At 34.9% G+C, this 22,237-nt stretch overlaps 1 protein-coding gene across 1 annotated transcript in view; it reads right to left on the reverse strand.

Moving 5' to 3' along the window:
• LOC113515123 (uncharacterized) overlaps positions 1–22,237 on the reverse strand; it is a 167,054-nt gene that overhangs the window by 27,634 nt on the left and 117,183 nt on the right. The window contains exon 2 of the mRNA XM_052898030.1: positions 14,973–15,301. Coding sequence (XP_052753990.1) covers positions 14,973–15,301 — 329 coding nt within the window. The remainder of the gene's footprint in view (positions 1–14,972; positions 15,302–22,237) is intronic.

Below are 22,237 nucleotides of genomic sequence, written 5' to 3' on the forward strand. Positions count from 1 at the left end.
CTTTCCATCAGGTGGGTGTTAGTGTTATCTAAGTGTTAAATAAAACAAATTTTCTTTCAAATAATAAGGATTAACACATTGCAAGAGGCAAATATTAGAATTGAGAGGTTAATCTCTCTCTAGTTTCTCTCGAGTTTCAGTAATGAATCTCGTCAAATCAGCGACTGTTGAGTGCTCCGACGCTCTTAAATCTCTTAGATCAGTGACACCACTAGAAATTTCATAAATAAAAAAAAAGTATTAAAGTTAAAAAGTGCAAAAAGTCAGCCACCTACCACTCCGAGTTAATGATACGGCACGCCGAGTGCTGGAAAACAAAGGATCGGCCCACCGTCACACCGTCATGTAAGAGAGATTGTGTTTGAGAGAATTTTTAACATATTTAGAACTAACAGAATTTTTAATCATGCCTCCCACAGAAATTGTCTATAATTACTCCTTTCCATCCAAAGGTTGCTGGCAAGAGATCGCTCTTAGCGATAAGGTCGCCCATTGTTTTCTCATTGTGATTATTTCTTGTAATTGTTTATATTTATAATAAGTTTACTATTGTAATCTTTTGGAGGAAACAATAAAGAGTATCTATCTATGAATTATATATTTTTTTTATTGTTAGGTAAGCAAACAAGCAGATGGTCCACCTGATGGTGAGCGGCTACTGTCGCCCAAGAACATCTGCAACACGAGAGGAGTCGCTTGCGCGTTGCCAGCCTTTTAAATGTTTGTAGGAAAGTTTTTTGTTGTTGTGTTTCTAGTTTTTTGTGCAACTTTTTTTATTTATATATAGAATAATTGTATAGAATAATGTATAGTTTAGAAGATATTTGGCACTGCTCATGTCTATAGGCGACGGTTACCACTTTCCTTCAGGTGGGCCGTCTGCTTGTTTGCCATTCTAAGTTGTATGAAAAAAAAAAATTATGAAGAGGTAAGATCTTATTGATTGTATGTAATGAATAAATGGAATAACTACTCAACCGAATTTGAAAATTCTTTCACCTATATAAAGCTACATTATCATTGATATGATATTGAGTAAAATACGTTAAATAATATTTCCAAATTCAAATTTTATATACCCGTGTAAAGTCGGGCCGGATTACTAGTTATTTAATAAAATTCTACTTTGTTTTAGTACAAGTTAATGAAAATCTAAACAATAATTGTTCCATATCATACCGTAATTAGCAATTTTATTGTTAAAGGTTTACTAAACACATATTATATTTTAGTCACAGCCGCTTAAGATATGATATGGATAAGATATGATTAAGGATCACGAATTGATCCCCAGCATCTATAATTATTCTAGTCCTATGTAACAGTATGCCTCCAAAACTCAAGGTTGAAGGCTTGAGACCCGTCGCTTCTGGAGATGTCTCGATTTTTTTCTACTATTTTCGATCCGTTTCCCGCATATTCTCTACAAAACGTCTGGCGCAGCTTCCTGGCACTTCATAGCTTAGCATCAGCTCTGCAATGTTCGTTTTTTACCTCCACCGAAAGGTACTCGAAGGTTTGTAAAGAATATTCTTTACAATAAAAACGAGGGAGCAAAGAGGTTTGGGGTGAGAATGTTATTTTGATTGTAAAATTTGTAAAATGTAAACTTTAGTGTTTTCTTTGAGTTGCTCGTGTCGGATCATTTTGTGGTGTAAAAGTGTATCGAAATTGAATAATAATCATGTAGACACAGTAAAAGTAAAAATGCTCTTCAGCAACATGTTTTTTTTTATACTACTTAGAATGGCAAACAATCTGACGGCCCACCTGATGGAAAGTGGTAACCGTCGCCTATAAACATGAGCAGTACCATGGACATAACAGAGTATACTGTATCGCCCACGATACCCCCCATGCGTTGCCATTGCTGAGGACTCAGGTGTTATTTCTCTGTACCCAGTAAATTCACGCCATATACCACCCTTCAAACCGAAACACAGCCATGCAAACAACTGCTTCACGGTAGAAACACGTACGGAACAGAGGTACCCAAGCAATCGACTTTTGTACAAAGTGTCCCTCTGGTAGATAGATAGTAGATAGATATCAACTTTTCTTGTGATCTCGATTTAGAATAAGAGTAGATCAACTCTTCCTTTTCGTGGGTGCCATAAGAGGCGATTAAGAGAACTTAATGGTCGAAGGATGGGCAGCAGCGTCCCTCTTAAAATATCGTCAGATACTAACTGCGTTTGTCAATACGCTGCCCAATGTGGCAACTACTAACAAAACGCTTTTTTTTAGCTTATGTTCAACAGTGGGCAGTTAACGGCTGCAATGACGATGACGATGATCAACTATGACTCCATGCCTTTTTTATCTTCTTAATATTTCTTTAGAACAAGCTCAACATAATCTTTTTTTGTTTTTTTTATTTTTGCTTTTGCATTTTTTAATTATACAGCACTATCATACCTACTTGTACAACAATTAGTCCATTACCTTAAGGTTGTCTTGTAAAGATTGCTCTCAGCAATAAGACCGCCTTACTGTACTTATACAATTGTATCGTTGTGTTTGTAAATTGTCTTGCTTATTTCCTATATTGTGTTAGCATCTTTACATTTAGTATACCAATATTTTATTATATTTGTATCATAACTGTTGTCAAGTGCCACTGTTGCTGATTTGATTTAACTACAAAATGGTGATTTGTCATTTCCGGAATAATTATTTACCCGCCAAAACAGTCGACATAAAAACTAGAAGTAACGACGAACAGTTGACAGTTGTTGATTGAACATTGACCAGTAAAGACGTATAATTTGGTAAGTCGCTTTAATACAAATGTATTTTAATTGCAAAGAGTTGGATTCCCCTATAATGACCCGAGTTTTATTTCATAACCACCGACCTCTTAAAATTGTATTGCATTATACAATAAAGTATACTCATTCATTCATTCATTCATTCATTCATAAACTTAACAATGTTACATGTTTATAGCCTTACTTCTTATAACATCATCATTTTTATCACCAACAACTCATCAACATCACAAATAACGCTTAAAGACTACCATAATAAATTAGTTAGCAATTTTCTTTTTTCTAAATTTATTTATTATGATTAATATTAACATTTTCTGTCATTAAATGTTAAGTATCAACAAGAATACATAAAAATTCACAAACCCTTGACCAAAATTCAACGTTTTATCCACACAAGTATCTATCCTCAAACATAATCACATACACAATTATAATGATCCACGTTCTTACAGCGTCATTTTCCACGTCTCCGAACCTTTCAAGATGTCCCCTTAGCTGTAACTTGTTTTACTTTTTCCGTAATACCTTCCTTTTCGTTTCCTTTTTACATCGCGAATGTCTCGGATGATTGCTTCACGAGTACGAGTCTACAATACCGTGGCATTTTCTTTTTAATCCCTTATCTGCTTTGTATGAGGGTTGCGGAGGAATATTTAAATGAGTCAGGTGTTTTGGGCGCGCTCGCTGCTTCAACTGTGTTTTGGTTCACTAAATATTTATGAGATCGTGATGTTTTTGGTTTTTTTTTTCTTTTTTTTCTTCTCTGTTTCATCGTATTTTATGGACCATTTTGTTAAATTGCTTTATGTTAATGTTAATAAAAATCTTTGATAGGACGACAGGACAGTTGTATTTGTGCTATTGTTTTTTTAATGAGGAAACGTATTTCCAAAACGAGCTTTCCAGTATTTTTTTTTAACTAATTATAAGCTTTAATCATTTTTGTTTATTAATTGTCTTAACGTTTGTGATAATTTTGTTTATTTCGACTACAATTATTATATTAGATCTAGATTATACTGATACAATGATTATATTTTAGCAAGCTATGTAGTTATGTATTAATTTATGTACATTAACGCAAAATTAAAAACCGAGTATGATATTTCAGCTTACAACAATTTCGTTTTTATTTTAAATATTAGTGTAATGTTTGTTCGAATCATTTTCTGTGCAAACTAAACAGTCTAAGCTACATTCTATATTTTTCCTAAATTTATAAATATTAAGGGCATTAAAGGCTTTTTTTTTTTTAATTTTGTTATTATTTATTATCGTAACATATGGAAACATAACTTGCCCAGATTGGTTAGATGGAAGATTGTTTATTACCTTCTTTACTAAATATTCACAGTTATAAAATATATATTTTTTTATACAACTTAGAATGGCAAACAAGGTGACGGCCCACCTGATAGAAAGTGGTAACCGTCGCCTATAGACATGAGCAGTACTATGGACATAACAGAGTATACTGTTTCGCCCATGATACGCCCTATACGTTGCCATTCCTGAGGACTCAGGTGTTATTCCTCTGTACCCTGTAAATTCACGCCATATCCCACCCTTCAAACCGAAACACAGCCATGCAAACACAGCTGCTTCACGATTGAAACACGAATGGGACAGAGGTACTCAAGCAATCGACTTGTACAAAGTCTCCCTTTGGTAAAATATATTATTTAGACAAGTCAACTGCTTGCAAAATTGCATAATAACAATCGGCAATCAACAGTTAATGGCTGATATGATAATGATGATGTAAATCATACCCGAATTATGAAATCGGTTAAGTATGAAGAAATACAACCGCTACCTTTGTAATATTTTTTTTTTTTTACATACATATAAAAAAATATTTTACACAATTGTGCACCGCATGACATTTTCAATCGAACTAAACGCATATCCAACGGCGTCCCTTCACCGGATACTTGAGAAAACCTCTCCGAATCCCCAACAAAAAGCCTATCCATTTCGGATCAGAGCAATTTACTTATGAATATTAATGGCGACGAAGCGTATAAGATGCAGAAAAGAAATGAACTGAGGAGACACTCCCACCCTCCGGTCGTGCGGACAAATGCTAAAATACATTTTGACGGATGACAAAACATGAAAGATTATAAAGAGGAATCCCTTATTTCGCGCACATTTAATATTTGAGAGTGTTTACTATGTGATGATATAGCATTGTATTGACTTTACCTCGCATTAAGCTGTATTATCCTTTATTGTATTTCCTTTCATGAAGCAGATATTTATTTATCAACCGACTTTAAAAAGAATGAGGTTCGAAGTACGGTTTTTTTTTGGTTTGTAACCTTATAACTCGGTTGGTTCTAAACCGATTTGGAATATTCTTTTTTTTTCTGAAAGGATATACATACAGATTGATTCCGTAGAAATTTTATCAAAATCGTGACAGTAATTTAGTTTTTAGATTAAAATAACTCGTTTTGCTACAATTGAAGTTCAGTTTTGTTGTCGGATACAATGTTTAATTGTTTTTCATTAGTTTTTGCCTGAAACTTCATACACATACATCTAGCATTGATAAGGACTTTTAGATTACATTTCAAGATAAAAAAAATGCATTAGAATTAACGCTAGCCTTTCAGAAACATAACTGTGAAAGCTGCATTCAATATGGTATAATAGTTTTCGGGTGATGTGGAATATACATGCAGACAGACAGACAAAAATAAATTTTTCTGAGTACCTTACCGCCCCCCTTTAGGCCTGCAGCGCCCACAAGGGGGTGTTATAGCCCACTTTGGAAAAGGTCCGCTTTAATGAGATACCTAATATATTTTTTTTCAAATTCATAAAGTAATAACCACGATGCTTAAACAGTATTAAGAGGACATTGACTTGTCAGGGTATATAGTAAGCTATGGGGCTGCTTGTCCCCGTTACTAGTAACCTCTTCCTCAAATGAAAATAAAGTCAGCATAATTAGTCCGTCCTGGTCGTAGAAGTGAATAATTAGTATATTTGTACGTATCTATTTATTTATATTAAATCTGTAATAAGAAACTTAAATATCAGATGAAGCTCGACTGTAAACAGAAAAGAAAATGTAATACTTCCTTTTGAGATACATCAAATAAACTTATGAACAGTCTGACATATAAAAATAAACTTAATTACAAACGTACCAAGTATAAATTTACATCAGCTCGATCCGAGCGAACGATTCTAAGAGATATCGTATTTCATACTGTAATTGTGTCGCTGCAATTTCGAAATGGCTAATAAAAGACATGGGACCATGTCGCAGTTAATATTATACAATCGCACCTACGCTTAGTACGCGACAACGGTAGCCGTTTAATTAGACAAGGGTTCTATGTGATATTGCGCGTTACACCACCATATTATACGAGGTCTCCCGCTGTGAATCAGTTGCCGAGAATAGTGCATGATACAACATGTGTATTTGTTTACGCTTTATAATAGATACGTGCATATTTTGCATGTGTGCAGTGTCCGGTTGTGTTGCAATTTTAGTCTTTATGTATATTAAAATTAGGTATAAACGATAGTTTGAGAAATTAATCAATCCATGTGAAGCATGCGCTTAGGTTAGCAGAAAACATGCCGTACCAAAGGAATCAATTTTTACAAAATATTTATCCACTTTTTTTGACTCGTCTCCAGTTCACAAGTCGATTCGGAAAACTAATTTTTTTTTTAATTATTATTAGTTTTTTTTTTTTTAAATAGACGATAATGGAATGGTAACCCCGGCTGCGCTATCGGTATACGCCGGCAGAGCACTGAGAATGAAAGCATGAGAGAGTAAAGGCGGGTCAGTAGGCTCATCGTGAAGAATTCAACAAGAATTAAGCACGATGACTTCCAGAGGGAACCGCGTGGAGGTCGACCTGATACATGGGCATATTGCTAGTACATGGGAGATGTTTAAGAAAACATTGATATAAGAAGGCAAACAATTTTTTTTAGAAATGTTGTCTGTCTATATGTTTGTTCTGTTACCATAGGGAGACTTTGTACAAAAGTCGATTGCTTGGGTACGTCTGTCCCATTCATGTTTTAACCGTGAAGCAGTTGTGTTTGCATGGCTGTGTTTCGGTTGGAAGGGTGGAATATAGCGTGAATTTACTGGGTCCAGAGGGATAACACCTGAGTCCTCAGGAATGGCAACGCATGGGGGGTATCATGGGCGAAACAGTATACTCTGTTATGTCCATGGTACTGCTCACGTCTATAGGCGACGGTTACCACTTTCCATCAGGTGGGCCCTCAGCTTGTTTGCCATTCTATGTTGTATAAAAAAAACTACGTATTCAATTATTTTACAAATGAATAATTGGAACGTCATAGACAGTGTTGTAAACAGATGGTACTGGTAGGCATTAAAGTTCACTCACAATCAGTTACGATGTTGTTCCAGTTGTGGACAACTTGGTTTATTGCTGTCTAAACAGTGGCGGTGCAAGGTCAGGTTATAAATGTCATATATAGACATACGGTATTTAATAGCAGCCGTATGTTTTTGAAAAACTTTATTTATAAACGACGCATCTTTAAAATTTGTTTTGTAAAATAATATTCATATATTTTTTTTTCTATAACACAGGGGTCAAACGAGCATGCGACTTACCTGATGGTAAGTGACTACCGCCGCCCATGATCACCCACAACACCAACAGCATTGCAGGTGTGCTGCCGGCCTTTTAAAAAGGAAAGTGGAGGACCGCCACTCGTCCAGGTGGTTGGGATGAAACTTTAGTTTATAGCGGGTTGTGCTCTTTTCTTGAAGGTTATGTTGTCGTATCGGTTCGCTAATACTGCTGCTAGAAGTTGATACCAAAGAGTGGTTGTGCGTGGAAGAAAGTGCCTTGAAAAACGCACGGTGGAAGACCGCCACTCGTCCAGATGGTTGGGTTGAAACTTTAGTTTATGGCGGGTTGTACGGTGGTGAAAATTAGCAGCGGGTATCGATTCGAATAATTCCTCAGAACACTCTCCATGATAAATTCGGTAGAAGATGCACAGAGATGCAACATCTCTACGCAGTTTTAGCGGGTCAAGTCGGACAGTAAGGCGCTGATCATTAATAATTCGAGCTGCCCGACTTTGAATGGTATAATAATATATAATAAATATAATATCTATCTAGAAATAAATTAAAGCTTTTTCTATAAAAAAAAAAAAAAAAAGTTTTATAATTATACATCACTACCATACCATACTATTTTTTTTTGATGGGTGAAAATGGTATGGTAACCCCGCCTGCGCTAACGGGATACGCTGGCGGAGCACCAGTGAAGGATGATAGATGAGAATGAAAACAGGCCAGTTAGCCCATCATGATGAATTCATCAGGAATTAATCATGATAGTTTCCAGGGGGAACTGCGACGAGGTCGACCTGGTTGGGTATATTGCTAGCAATGGAATTCTCAGTCTCTATTACTAACAATCCCTTTCCCCCCATACCATACTATTTGTATCAGCAGTTAACTGTCCACTGCTGAATATAAGCCTATTGGGACATTTTGTCAATAGTTGCTACGTTTGGCAGGCGGGTTAGCAACTGCAGTTAGGTTTTGGCGACTTTTTCTATGCAACTTAGAATGGCAAACAAGTTGACGGCCCACCTTACTGAAAGTGGTAACCGTCGCCTATACACATGAGCAGTATCATAGACATAACGGAGTATACTGTTTCAACCATGATGTTTTAAGAGGGACGCTGCTACCCATTCCTCTGCCAACTTTCCACCAGATATACCGTCAGCATGTTTACCATTTAAAGTTATATCTACAATAAAACAAAAGTAATTTATTCTCTTATTGGAATTCCTCGAATGATTACCAATTTCCCCGTTGTGATCACACAAACTTAGATGGCGTCTTCCATCGCATTTCATTGTACTTATAAAATGTTCAACTAACAATTGGTCGAGAGTGTTAACTCTAACTGTAATGAGTCATTTCAAACGCCAAGAGCCGACTACATCGTAACGTAAATCTGGAAATCGTCAGCACCAAAGATCACTATGCAGTGGAAGAGATAATCAGTTTATGGCCATCTTTACTTCTGGCTATAAAAAACGAATAGCTATAAGTGCACGAACGCACTGTCAAGTGATACTTAAATTCTTACTTAATCCCCGTCTTTACTGATATTAAAAAGGTGAAAGTGAGTTTGTTACATTTTAACGGCTCAACAAATCGACGTATGTACACATCGAGGCAGGCTGGCAACCGCAGTTAGGCTTTGGTGATGTTTTAAGAGGGACGCTGCTGTCTATCCCTCGACCGTCAAGTTCTCTTAGTCGCCTCTTACGACAACCATGGGAAAGGATGGGGGGCTCCATTCTATGACGTGTCCACACGGCAAGATTCCCTTCTAGAATATACCATAGTTGAATGCTTCGCTGGTCGATCTGGCATTATTAACAGTGCGGTCGCTAGTCCCTATTACTAATAATCCCCTCCTCTACCGTATTTTGTACAATGGAGAAGAACAAAGTAATGCCATATGTTAAGCTAGAATTTTATCCAGATCGACAATGCGCGCGTAATGTCCCTGGTATTGCAGGCGTTTATAGGCTACAGTAACTGCTTACCATCAAATGTACCATATGATTGTTTGCTACCTTAGTGGTATAAAAAAAATCTTACATTGCGTTGTTTCAATTTGAAGGGAGGGATATAGCAGTGAATTAACAGGATACAAAGGAATAACACCTGAGTCCTCAGGAATGGCAACGCATGGGGGTATCATGGGCGAAACAGTATACTCAGTTATGTCCATGGTACTGCTCATGTCTATAGGCGACGGTTACCACTTTCTATCAGATGGGCCGTTAGCTTGTTTGCCATTCTAAGTTGCATAAAAACATCCGGTAAATTAATATATTATGGGTAACAAAACATAATGCGCCGACCTCATAAAATAGAACAAAGTAATGGTAAGATACATTTACAATTTCTTTACAACACGTTTCAGTTCTTGAAATCCATCCAACTAGAAACCGCGTTAGTGATTCACTGTTCACCCCAAAGGTTGACTGGTAGAGAATGCTCCTAGCATTAAGTCCGCCTTTTGTACTTTATTTTATTTCAATCATTAAAAGTTATTTAAATAAATAAATAATTAACATCTGCATTCACAAAAAATAAAAGATTAAGAAAAAAATTACAGCTGAGTTGCTATTCTAGATTTTTTAATTCATTGGCCAATAGATGTCGGACCCCAATGTTGTGGGGCTATTAATTTAACACTAAATACTAAAATAAGGTTTTATTTTACGCGCAACGTGAAGAGCGAAATCGGATGTCATGAAAAAGGTCAATAGAATATAGAAATAGCATTAGTAACAAAAATAAATTTAATTTGTAATATGCTAAATTTTGTTCCACAAAATAAAAAATACAGCACAAAATAAAAAATAAAAAATACAGCGACTTCAATTATAGCAAATGCAGTTATTTTAATATAAAAAATCAAACTATTGAACCGATTTAGACGGTTTTATTATGGAATTAATCTGAAAGTTTTTAGATAAAAAAAAAATATTTTGTCAAATCGGTTATAAATAAAGTTATGAGCCTGTTTATAAATCTCTCTCGTTTTTTTATTGATAGGTTGAAAATTAATAATGACGAGTAATTAGGCTATTATTATTTAAAAAAAATTAATTATTATTATTTCAAAATAGTCACAGATTGACAATTTGTAGACGTATCTGATTCAAAATTTAAATTTAGAATGTGGATTCGGAAGCCACAAAGAAAAATGGTATCTATCGCCACAAAATTAAAACTAAAACGTGTGTGAACGTTATCGACTTTGAAAAGAATCATCGAAATCGGTTTACAATTTACAAAAATGTAGTATAACATACAAAAACTTTCTACATAATTTGACTAAGTATATATTTAACAATAAAATAAATAATAACCGTTGGGATACAAAATAACTTCGAAGTAATAAATTATCTCGCCGAGACATATGAAGTCACAACTCAAGTGGGTACCTAATTCATTATAAATTATGGAAGTTTGACAACTGACCTATTTACATCGACGCTACAAAAATAAACAATCGGTGTAGGTAATTCTGAAAATAGCGTTTGTAATAGATTGAATTGCGCAATATTTTTTTGAATGGTTGACCTCCATGCGGGTTCCCCTGGAAACCATGGTGCTGAATTCCAGATGTATTCATCACAATGGGCTAACTGACCTGCTTTCATCCTCACCTTTTACCCCTCACTGGTGCCCCGCCAGTGTATACGGATAGCGCGGGCGGGTTTACCATACCATTATCATCCATTAAAATTTTTTTATTTATTTTTAAAAATAAGCCTATTCCACATTTCGTGATCTTCAATACTAACAAATATAGAATTGGTACAATTTTATTTAGCACGTAAACTTGTGTCTTTCGGTATAATAGGTATGTTTAATTTCCCTTCCGTCAGCACTTTTTATTTTATTGTACAGCATTAACTTTTACTTTATACTTTAGGGCGGATTCAGAATTTGGGGGGAAATCAATAAATCGTCGATGACGATGACGCGTCTAATTTTATTATTTACTAGATGATGACATACTATAAGAAAAAAAAAATTAATTCGATCCGAAAACGAACAAAATCCGATTATAAAATCGTTTGTGTTATGAAAATAAAAAAAAATAATTGTATATAAATTATAATATGATTAAACACAATTAAATACAAAAGTTTTGTAATTTTATCCTATTTTAATATAATATTATTATTTCCATTGATACTTAAGGCTTAGTAGCTAAAAATAGGTAAAATGTTATATGGATACGCAATTGAAAACGCCTGATGGAATACAATAGCAATATGTTGAGGGAGTGAAGCATTTGACGCGAGCTATAAGATGCAGGCGTTTTTATGTTTAGTACAATAAATTTTGTTATTAAGATAATAATAATAACATTTATTTGCGTGAATTATTTACTGAATAAATATTTTCCTTGGAAATATATTCAAGTTTTTATTTGACATATACATTGAAAATCTCTTTTATAAGAATAAAATTGTGTACAAATACCGTAATATAGGGGGAAAGAGATTGTAAGTAATAGGGTTAAATAGCCCCATTACTAGCAATATACCCTGTCAGGTCGACCTATACGTGGTTCCCCCTGGAAATCATAGTGGCTAATTCTAGTTGAATTCGTCACGATGGGCTAACTGACATACTGTCATCCTCATCAGTCATCTATCACTGGTGCCTCGCCAGTATACTGATAGCGCAGACGGGGTTACCATACCATTATCACCTATTAAAAAAAATACCGTCATATATACCATAAAACTATCAAGTTCTATAAACCCATTTTTTATTTATTTATTTATCTTACTTATTAATAAGTAATCTGCTTTTCATATTACATCATATTATAAGGTGAGTTTGTCTGTCTGTTTATCATTCCGAAACAATTAGCATTAACCAAACCCACAATATTTGCTATCAATCAAACAAACAAATCACTACGTATGACAGTAGGTATTTAATTTCCGTTCCATAGATAACCTAACCGCATTATTACATAAAACGTAGTAAAACACATTGTTTTTCTAAAATGCACGTGTTTCGAAGCCTTTGTTAGACAGTGAGTCACACAGTGTCGGATGTCGACGAACTATGGATAAGCGTGTTAATGAATATGCGTATTTAATCTGTCCATATATATATATATATATATATATATATATATATATATATATATATATATATATATATATATATATATAGGTATTTAATATTTACTAATAATTATATATATACATTGGCTAGGGTGGGATTATCTCTAAAAGAGATCTCTTTCAGCTACCTCTCACATTCTTATTTGACAAAAAAACCAATTTAATATAAATAAATAATAAAAATATAATAAATAACCGGAGGGAGATTTTGTACAAAAGTCGTCTGCTTGGGTACCTCTGTCTGATTCGTGTTTCTACCGTGAAGCAGTTGTGTTTCGGTTTGAAGGGTGGGATATGGCGTGAATTTACAGGGTACTGAAGAATAATACCAGATGTATATACCAATAACATTCTATCAGGTGAGCCGTCCGCGCCTTATATATATATATATATATATATATATATATATATATATATATATATATATATATATATATATATATATATATATATATATATATATATATATATATTCTATATATATTATTATTTTGAATTTCAATCAAAAAGGTACTTACCTACACTGTAACCGCAAAATAAACCGCATTCAATTAATTATTTTGCGTATTACTTACTAGTTTAATTAATTAACCAAGTTACTTTGTTGCAAATTATTTACTATTCACTTAAAATATGATACAGTATTAGTTTATTTTGTATTGTTTATTTATATACCTACTTCTCTGAAGGGAATTCAAGGAACTTAGAATTTCGGATGACATATTTAAATTAATTAGAATTTGGTTTAATTTAGTTTTATATAGTTCAGTTATTATTTTGAATTATGTATTTGTTATAGCATTTATTTATTCATTAGTACAAATATGTGTACATGGTGGACTTAATGCTAAAAGCATTCTCTCCGTCAACCATAGGAAAAAGTCAGAATACTCGAATGCGGTACTACTAATTATTGATATACATATATAATAAAATTTACATATATAAACAAATAAATATATAAAAACAACAAATTATTACCACAGGGAGACTTTGTACAAAAGTCGATTGCTTGGGTACCTCTGTCCCATTCGTGTTTCTACCGTGAAGCAGTTGTGTTTGCATGGCTGTGTTTCAGTTTGAAGGGTGGGATATGGCGTGAATTTATTGTGTACAGAGGAATAACACCTGAGTCCTCAGGAATGGTAACGCATGGGGGGTATCATGGGCGAAACAGTATACTCTGTATGTCTATAGGTGACGGTTACCACTTTCCATCAGCCGTGGTGGCAGGTGGGCCGTCAGCTTGTTTGTCATTCTAAGTCGTATAAAAAAAAATACTAACACGTATATAGGATATACTACGAGTATATTATACAAAAAGATGAGAATAGTATATAATGTTATTTTTCTATATTTCTTTTTTTGATGGGTGAAAATGGTACGATAACCCCGCCTGCGCTAACGGGACACGCTGACGGAGCACCAGTGATGGGTGATAGATGAGAATGAAAACAGGCCAGTTAGCCCATCATGATGAATTCATCAGGAATTAACCATGATAGTTTCCAGGGAGAACAGCGAGGAGGTCGACCCGGTTGGGTGTATTGCTAGCAGTGGGGTTCTCAGTCTCCATTACTAACAGTCCCTTTCCCCTATTTTTCTATATTACAGTTTTGTTGCATTTGTAGATATTGAATTTGATTTGATTTGGTTCTTATTTTCATATTTGCTTTTGTTTTGTATGTTTATGTCTATATTGGCAGTGCCAACTTAATAATAATCACAATTATTCCTTTCGATATTTGAGCCGGGTCGCTGGCTGGTCTTCACCTCGCCTTTCGTAATTTGAAAAATAGGATAGGTACTCACCTGCGAACAATTCCAGCAGCTCTCTACAGTGATCCGGTGTTCTGATGGTCAGAAATATGACACGAAACACGGCAGAAATATGTTTTTTTGTAAATTAATTTGTAGGAGAGCGGCCAGTCGCGGTTACTCATACGATGTTCGAAACAGAAGGGCGATCGGCGCGAGAGGGCAGCACCGACAAAGATCGGACACAATCAGCCCACAGATTAGTACTAAAATTGCGAGCATGCAAAGTACCTATCCCTTATATATAACGAAAAGCGAGAAGGCACAAATATTAATGTAAATTGTGTCCTTAATTTTAAACTGGCGTCACCAAGCAGATAAACTTAATTATTTTTTTTTTTTCGGTTTAAATATCTTAAACTGTTGAAATGATATATCTATATTCATAAAGGGATGTACGTAAGAAGTTGGGGGAAAGGGATTGTTAGTAATGTGGACTACTAGTTCGATTGCTAGCAATATACCCCGTCAGGTCGACCTCCACGTGGTCCCCCCTGGAAACCATCGTGCTGAATTCCAGGTGTATTCATCACGATGGGCTAACCGACCTGCCTTTTCATTCTCACCTATCATCCCTCACTGGTGCCCCGCCCCTGTTAGCATTCATTAAAAAAAATTAAGAGGTTTATTTAGTCATTAAAAAAAAATGCTTACCTCATCCGTATCGTTTGTGATGCCATCAGCCACATCCGTTCCCCCCTTGTCTCTCCAGTGTTTTTCGCTCGACACGGAGAATGTAAATTTTCTATCACGTCTTGGACTGAGTAAAACTCCCGCTGGAGTTCTGGGACTTCCGTAGCTGAAGATCTCCAGGTTTGTGGTCGAGAAGGGATCGTTGCCGTTGTCAGTTCTGGGACAAACGAATACGTCATCGTCGAAGTCCGTGTCGAAGGTCAGCGTGAGTGGAGGGGACGACGCTGAGCGTCTTGTTTGTGGTAGTGAGGTGGTGGGCCGCTCGATATCCGACTCGGAGTATGGACGGTCTGGGAAAAAGAAATGAAAAATGATGATTATCAAACTATTTCAGAATACCATGCAAAATAGTGTATTTCTTTTTATACAGCTTAGAATGGCGAACAAGCTAACGGCCCACCTGATGGAAAGTGGTAACCGTCGCCTATAGACATGAGCAGTACCATGGACATAACAGAGTATACTGTTTCGCCCATGATACCCCCCATGCATTGCCATTCCTGAGGACACAGGTGTTATTCCTCTGTACCCAGTAAATTCACGCCATATCCCACCCTTCAAACCGAAACACAGCCATGCAAACACAACTGCTTCACGGTTGAAACACGAATGGGACAGAAGTACCCAAGCAATCGACTTTTGTACAAAGTCTCTCTCTGGTTAAAACTATTTGTATATAAAAAATGAAACTTGCTAAAACCATGTGATCTTTTCCACCCACTGCCCATATACAACTTGTTGGACGTAGGCGAAATGGTTAATAAACCATGATTTATTACACAAGGTTTAACTTTATCTGCTGTACGACATCTTTAATTGCCTCGTTCAAAAGTTGTAATTTCGTCTTATTCTGTTCAACTTTGACATTTCTTTTAACCGACCCCAAAAAGTAGACTCTCAATTTGCAATATTTTACCAGAGGGAGACTTTATACAAAAGTCGTTTGCTTGGTCATCTCTGTTCCATTCGTGTTTCTATAGTGAAGCAGTTGTGTTTGTATGGCTGTGTTTCGCTTTGAAGGGTCGGATATGACAGTGAATTTACAGGGTACAAAGGAATAACATCTGAGTCCTCAGGAATGGCAACGCATGGGGGTGTATCATGAGCGGAACAGTATACATTGTTATGCTCATGTCTGTAGGCGACGGTTACCACTTTCCATCAGGTGGGCCGTCAGCTTATTTGCCATTCTAAGTTGTATAAAAAAAAATATTTTCGCAAATTCTGAATCCATTTTCAAATATTATCCAACTGTATTAATACTAATACAAGTCTATACTTCTTTTGCGTGTTACAATATTTTGAATTACGAAATTTATAAATTATAAATATACTAGCTTTTACCCGTGACTTCGTCCGTGTGACCGCAATATGTTTACTGACTGAGATAAATGTTACCCTATATACTTCTCCGTCCCATATTGCACGTGTATACTAAATTTCATAGCGATTGGTTAAGCATTAAGACGCTATAGGGTAACAAACAAATTCATTCCAAATTTAAGAAATTACATACATACATACATATCTGTCACGCCTGTCTCCCATTAGGGTAGGCAGAAACAATGGAACGCCAAATGCTTCGATTCAAACAAACCTCTTTCGCTTCTTCCACATTCATCAATCTTGTCATACACGCTCGTCGGTTACGGGTACTTTTAATTTGGCCCTTCTTCAGCACGTCGCCTATTTGGTCGACATACGTCCGTCTAGGGCGGCCCCTACCGACATCTCCATTCATTCTTGCTCGATAAATCTCTTTCGTAATTCTTCTTTCATCCATCCTCTCCAAATGACCAAACCAACGCAACATTCCTTTTTCGATTTTTTAAGAAATTATTTTAACTTAATATAAAAAGCATTATTATATTTCTGTTGAGTACAATTTTTTTATTGAAATAGCCGCATTGCTAACAATGGAAGTCGACCTGATAGGGTATATCAGGTCGACCTCCACGCGGTTCTCCTAGAAACCATCTTGGTTAATTATTATGGAATTCGTTACGATTTGTTAACTGTCGCTCATATTATATGACTGAGGTAGCAAATAAGCATACAGCCTACCTGATGGTAAGCGGTTACAGTATCTATATTGTCTACATACCTATCTATATTATCTGTAATACTAGGAGTACAACGAACTGAAGAGATTTCTTTGTATCATTTTAAAACGAGTTCAGAATAAATTAGATTCTCAGTTCGTTTGTATTTTTTATTTATGCTTGTTACCTCACAACTCTGTCAATTGTAAACCGATTCGGATTTTTTTTTGTTTGAAAGGGTATACTTACAGTTTAGTTCTGTAAAAATTTAATCAAAATCGATTCAATAGTTTTAGTTTTTAGTTCAAAATGAATGGTTTTGACAAATTTAAAGTCGGTATTTCTTTTGTGAAACGAAATCTTTAATTATTCAAGAACTACACGAATATATATGTCTTAAGTAAAAAAAAATTCTGAAGATTAAAAATAAAAAAGTACAAAAAAAAATTATCGTTATTAAGTGTGAAATTAAGCACTGAATAAATATTTCTTTCTTTCTTTCATATGTGTGTATCAAAATAACTGTAATAGGGATTGCCAAGCTTATTGCTAGCAATATATAGCTCATAATATATGTATATATATATATATCCATTTTTTATTTCTAAAAATTATGTAGATTATAACATCTTCCCAGAAATCAGTCAACCCATTTATCTGACTGATTTAATAATATTAATTTTTTCATTTTAATACTTTATTGTACACACCAATTGTACATAAAAATATGACAGAGGTAATCAAATGTACAAAGGCGAGCTTAACTTTAAAAGAGTGGGGGGAAAGGGATTGTTAGCAATGGAGTTTGACAGCCCCATTACAAACAATATGCCCTATTAGGTCGATATCCACGTGGTTCCCCCTGGAAATCATCGTGAACAATTCTTGTTGAATTCGTCACGATGGGCCAACTGACCTGCTTCATACTCACCTATCATTCTTCACTGGTCCCCCGCCAGCGTATCCCGATAGCGCAGGTGGGGTTACCATTCCATTATCACCCATTAAAAAAAAAAAAAAAAAAACTCTAAAAGAGTTCTCTTCCAGCAACACCCAAAGTGAAAAGGAGCGTTAATGTCGGCGGGTGGAGCGGTGAACAATATTGTGCATACTCGTATTTTCAAACAAAGGAACAAGACAAACTTAAATTTATAAATAATTACACTATATTTAATCGTATAAATACACATGTACATATACATAAATATGTACTTACACCTATGCATATACTTACACATACATATACATATCCTTTTCAATACAAGTATCAATAATCCTTTGTTTATTAACCGACTTCAAAAAAAGGGCATTTGATTGTATATTTTTTTGTGGGACACCATCTTAATTATGGCAAGTCGAATTTAGAATTCTATTTAATATCGAGACAAAATTTTGCTAAAAACAATTTGATATACACTTCAAGAAAAGCAGAGATTCTTAACGGGACTGTATTATTGAATCTATAATTTCCCAATAGCGCAATAAAATGTCAAATTTGCAAAGACAAAATGTTCAGAGAGGAAAAAAATAAGGGGCCTGACAGAACAAAGAAAAAGCAATTTGTTATCAAGCGAATCGATGGAACGAGTACCAGGCTAGTAGCAGCCATGAAGAGTTGGAAATACAAAATGTATAAGAAACACAAATTAATAAAATCTTGGACCGTCCGAGGAGCGAAACCCGTTCCATGACACACGTGCACCGACCGGCCGCCAGCCGAGTGGGATGCACTCTGATGTTGTCTCTTTCTAAATGCAACGTGTAGTAAAGTATGGATATTACATCAGGAATCTATTATTTTATTTCTCTTTTTTAATATAACAATAATATTAAATGGGTGCCATACAATCAGAAAAATTTTAATTAATCGCTGTATAAATATTCATTTTTTTTCATGCAACTTAGAATGGCAAACAAGCTAACGGCCCACCTGATGGAAAGTGGAAATTTTATTATTTGCCACATAAGAAAAAGTAACTGATAAATATTTGCGTATGAACTTGATTATAAACTAAATTAAATAATAAAAATTTGTGAAATGTATTTTGTTATTATTATATTTTTATATTATTTGATCTAATTTTTATATATATAGAGTTTGCGCTAAATATCAGAGGACAATAAATAATAGGAATCGAATAATAAAAAAAAGGGCTGGAACAACTACATTCTTAAAAAAAAATTGTTGAATCTAGACATAATTAGCCAACAAAAGGTCACATTTTACAGCTGTCGCTTAAATTTTACTTATACAACAAATATTTTCAATGAAAACTTTTGTTCATTTTAAGACATAATTGTTTACTATCCTATTTCAAAAATGCTTTGTAACAATATAAAAATTATAAAAAAAAAAAAAATATAATAACAAAATTTCAATAGATGCATCACAAGGATGTTCTCTGTTGTACGAGTATGCAAAAGTAATAAAATACGTTCTGATTTGGCAAAGGTACCACGTAAAAAAATAATTTTCTTATTTTTTAAGTTGCTTGAAAAAAAATATCAATTGATAAAAAAGTTTTTTGGTAGATAAAAATGGAATGGTAACTCCGTCTGGGCTATCAGCAAACGCTAAAGGGATACCAATGAGAGATGATGGGTGAGGATGAAAACAGGGCAACTAGTCCATCGTGACGAGTTTAGTAAGAATTAACCACGATGGCTTCCAAAGGGAACCGCGTGGTTGTCGACCTGATGAGATATATTGTTAACAATGGAACCGCTAAACCTCATTACTAACATTCCCTTTCCCCCATCGATACTTAAATTTAACTTCGCAAAAGTGACCTATTATTTCGTCTCAAATGCATTTTACTAGGTCTTGTGTCGTATCCATACAATTCTTGCCCACTGCACGTTGATACGCGAGCTTGATGTTTTTTTTCTTTTTTTTTTTTATCGACACTGGATGCGTAACACAGGTGTTCCGAGCTTACGCCTATTTACAATAACTCTAGGTTTTATTATTGTTTATTTAAACGTATTGTGTCGGCCACAATGTAGTTCTATTACTAGGTTTATACAAAATTCGAATTGAAAGTACATAATTTTGGAAAAAACAATCTGATAAATAAGCGTATCAAAGTTTTTGTAGCAGTTTAAATAGATTTTGCTTTACGAAAAAGAATCATCGACTTAAATTGTGTCAAAACCACTTATTTTGATTTTAAATATCAAACAACTAAATCAGGTTTGATGACTTTTTTATGGGACCAGTCGGAAAGTATATCCTTTCAAATCCTAGTGTTATAATTTTCCAAATCGGTTTATAAATAACAGAGTTCAAAGGAAACAAACAAAAAAATACCACCGTATTTTCATCGTCATCATCATATCAGACTTTAACTGTCCACTTCTGAACAAAAGCCTCCACCTTGGGGAGTTTTGCCAGTAGTTGCCACGCTTGGCAGGCGAATTGGTAACTGCAGTTAGGCTTTGGAGATGTTTTAAGAGGGACACTGGGTTCCACTTAGAGATAGACCTGATAGGGTACATTACAATGGAACTGTTAGATCTTATTATTAGTAATCCTTCCCCCCCCCCTCCTCCATTTAATGGTTTTTTAATGGGTGACAATGGAATGGTAACCCCGCCCACGCTATCGGTATATACCGGCGGGGTACCAGTGAGAGATGATAGGTGAGTATGAAGCAGGTCAGTTAGCCCATCGTGACGAATTCAACAAGAATTGTTCACGATGATTTCCAGGGGGAACCACGTGGAGGTCGACCTAATTGAGTATGTTGCTAGCAATGGGGCTGTCAAACTCCATTACTAACAATCCTTCCCCCCCCCCCCCCCTAGGTTAGTCGGAGATAGGACGAATAAGTGGTAATCAAACGGGTTCCATACAAAGTTCGCGAGCGAACGTGTGGCGCGACTTTAAATATTGTATTTACTAAAATCACTGTTTACTAGAGAACCGATTTCATCAGTCTCGTCTTGCGGTACATTAATTTGCTAATTCGTATGTAATTCTAACGCTAATGACCGTCAACCGTTCACTGGAAACGCATAATGTTAGGTTTGCGTAAGCACAAGTGGATAGCGAAATTATTTTGTGGCAGTTTCCATTGTTGCGACTGTGACGACAAACGGAGGATCGACTTATAATTATTATTAAAATTGGGTAAAAAAGTTCAATACAATTCTGAATCATTTACAGAAATCGTTAGTGGTATGTAAATCTATGCCGAGTCGTCCCGGCATAAAACAGGTCACCCCTTCCTTTCCTGTGGATGTTATAAGAGAAGATTAAGGGAGTTTAATGGTTAAACAATGGGCAGCAGTGGTTCTTTTAAAACATTATCAAAGTCTAACTGCGGTTGCCGACTAATTTGCCAAGCGTGGCAATTACTGGGAAAACCCCCCAATAGGTCTATGTACAACTGTGGACAGTGGACAGCTAATATGTAAATCTAAAAATCTGTCCATGTTATAGAACATAGGTTTTAGAACTGAAATCGTGTGAATTAAAAATTTTTAAATGGCTAAAAAATATTGCGTTCCCCATAACATATCAATTGAACAGCTGAACGTACTATATTAGTACGGTAAATTCAAAATTTTTAACATTTTTCAAACGATATTTGCTTGGTTACAAAAAAAAAAGAACTACAATATCAGCTTCATTAAATATCAGAGAAATTAATGGCATCCCACGAATCGACCGATAAAAATTGTGTCCAAAAAACCCACTTCAATTGGGGCAAAACCGGTTTTTTTTTATTAAAAATTAAACCACTGAACAGATTTTGATAAAATTTGTATGGGACTAATCTGTAAGTATGTCATTTCAGATTAAAAAAAAAATTCTAAATCGATTTACAACTGACGGAGTTACGAGGTAACAAACATAAAAAAACACAACCGAATTGAGAACCTCCTTTTTGAAGTCGGTTGAAAATGCTTAGTTAAAATGGTAGAATACTCCCTTAATAGGATGCTAATTTGATACTAAAATAGTAACACTAACCTATTGTAACTTCATAATGAATAAAATTACAAATTTTTTTTTTCTGTAACAAAATTATTTGCAATATATTATTATTATATTTCTAAATATGAATGTATATCTAAAGTGTAACTTTTTACACTTGCATTCTGTAGATTTGCGTGACTATACGATCAAATTTTAATTGTTATAACTCCCTGCACTTCACATTGTCATCTGGCCTTTCA

The sequence above is a fragment of the Galleria mellonella genome, unplaced genomic scaffold, assembly GCF_026898425.1.
Source record: "Galleria mellonella isolate WM207_F2 unplaced genomic scaffold, CSIRO_AGI_GalMel_v1 utg40, whole genome shotgun sequence".
NCBI classification, from domain to species: domain Eukaryota; kingdom Metazoa; phylum Arthropoda; class Insecta; order Lepidoptera; family Pyralidae; genus Galleria; species Galleria mellonella.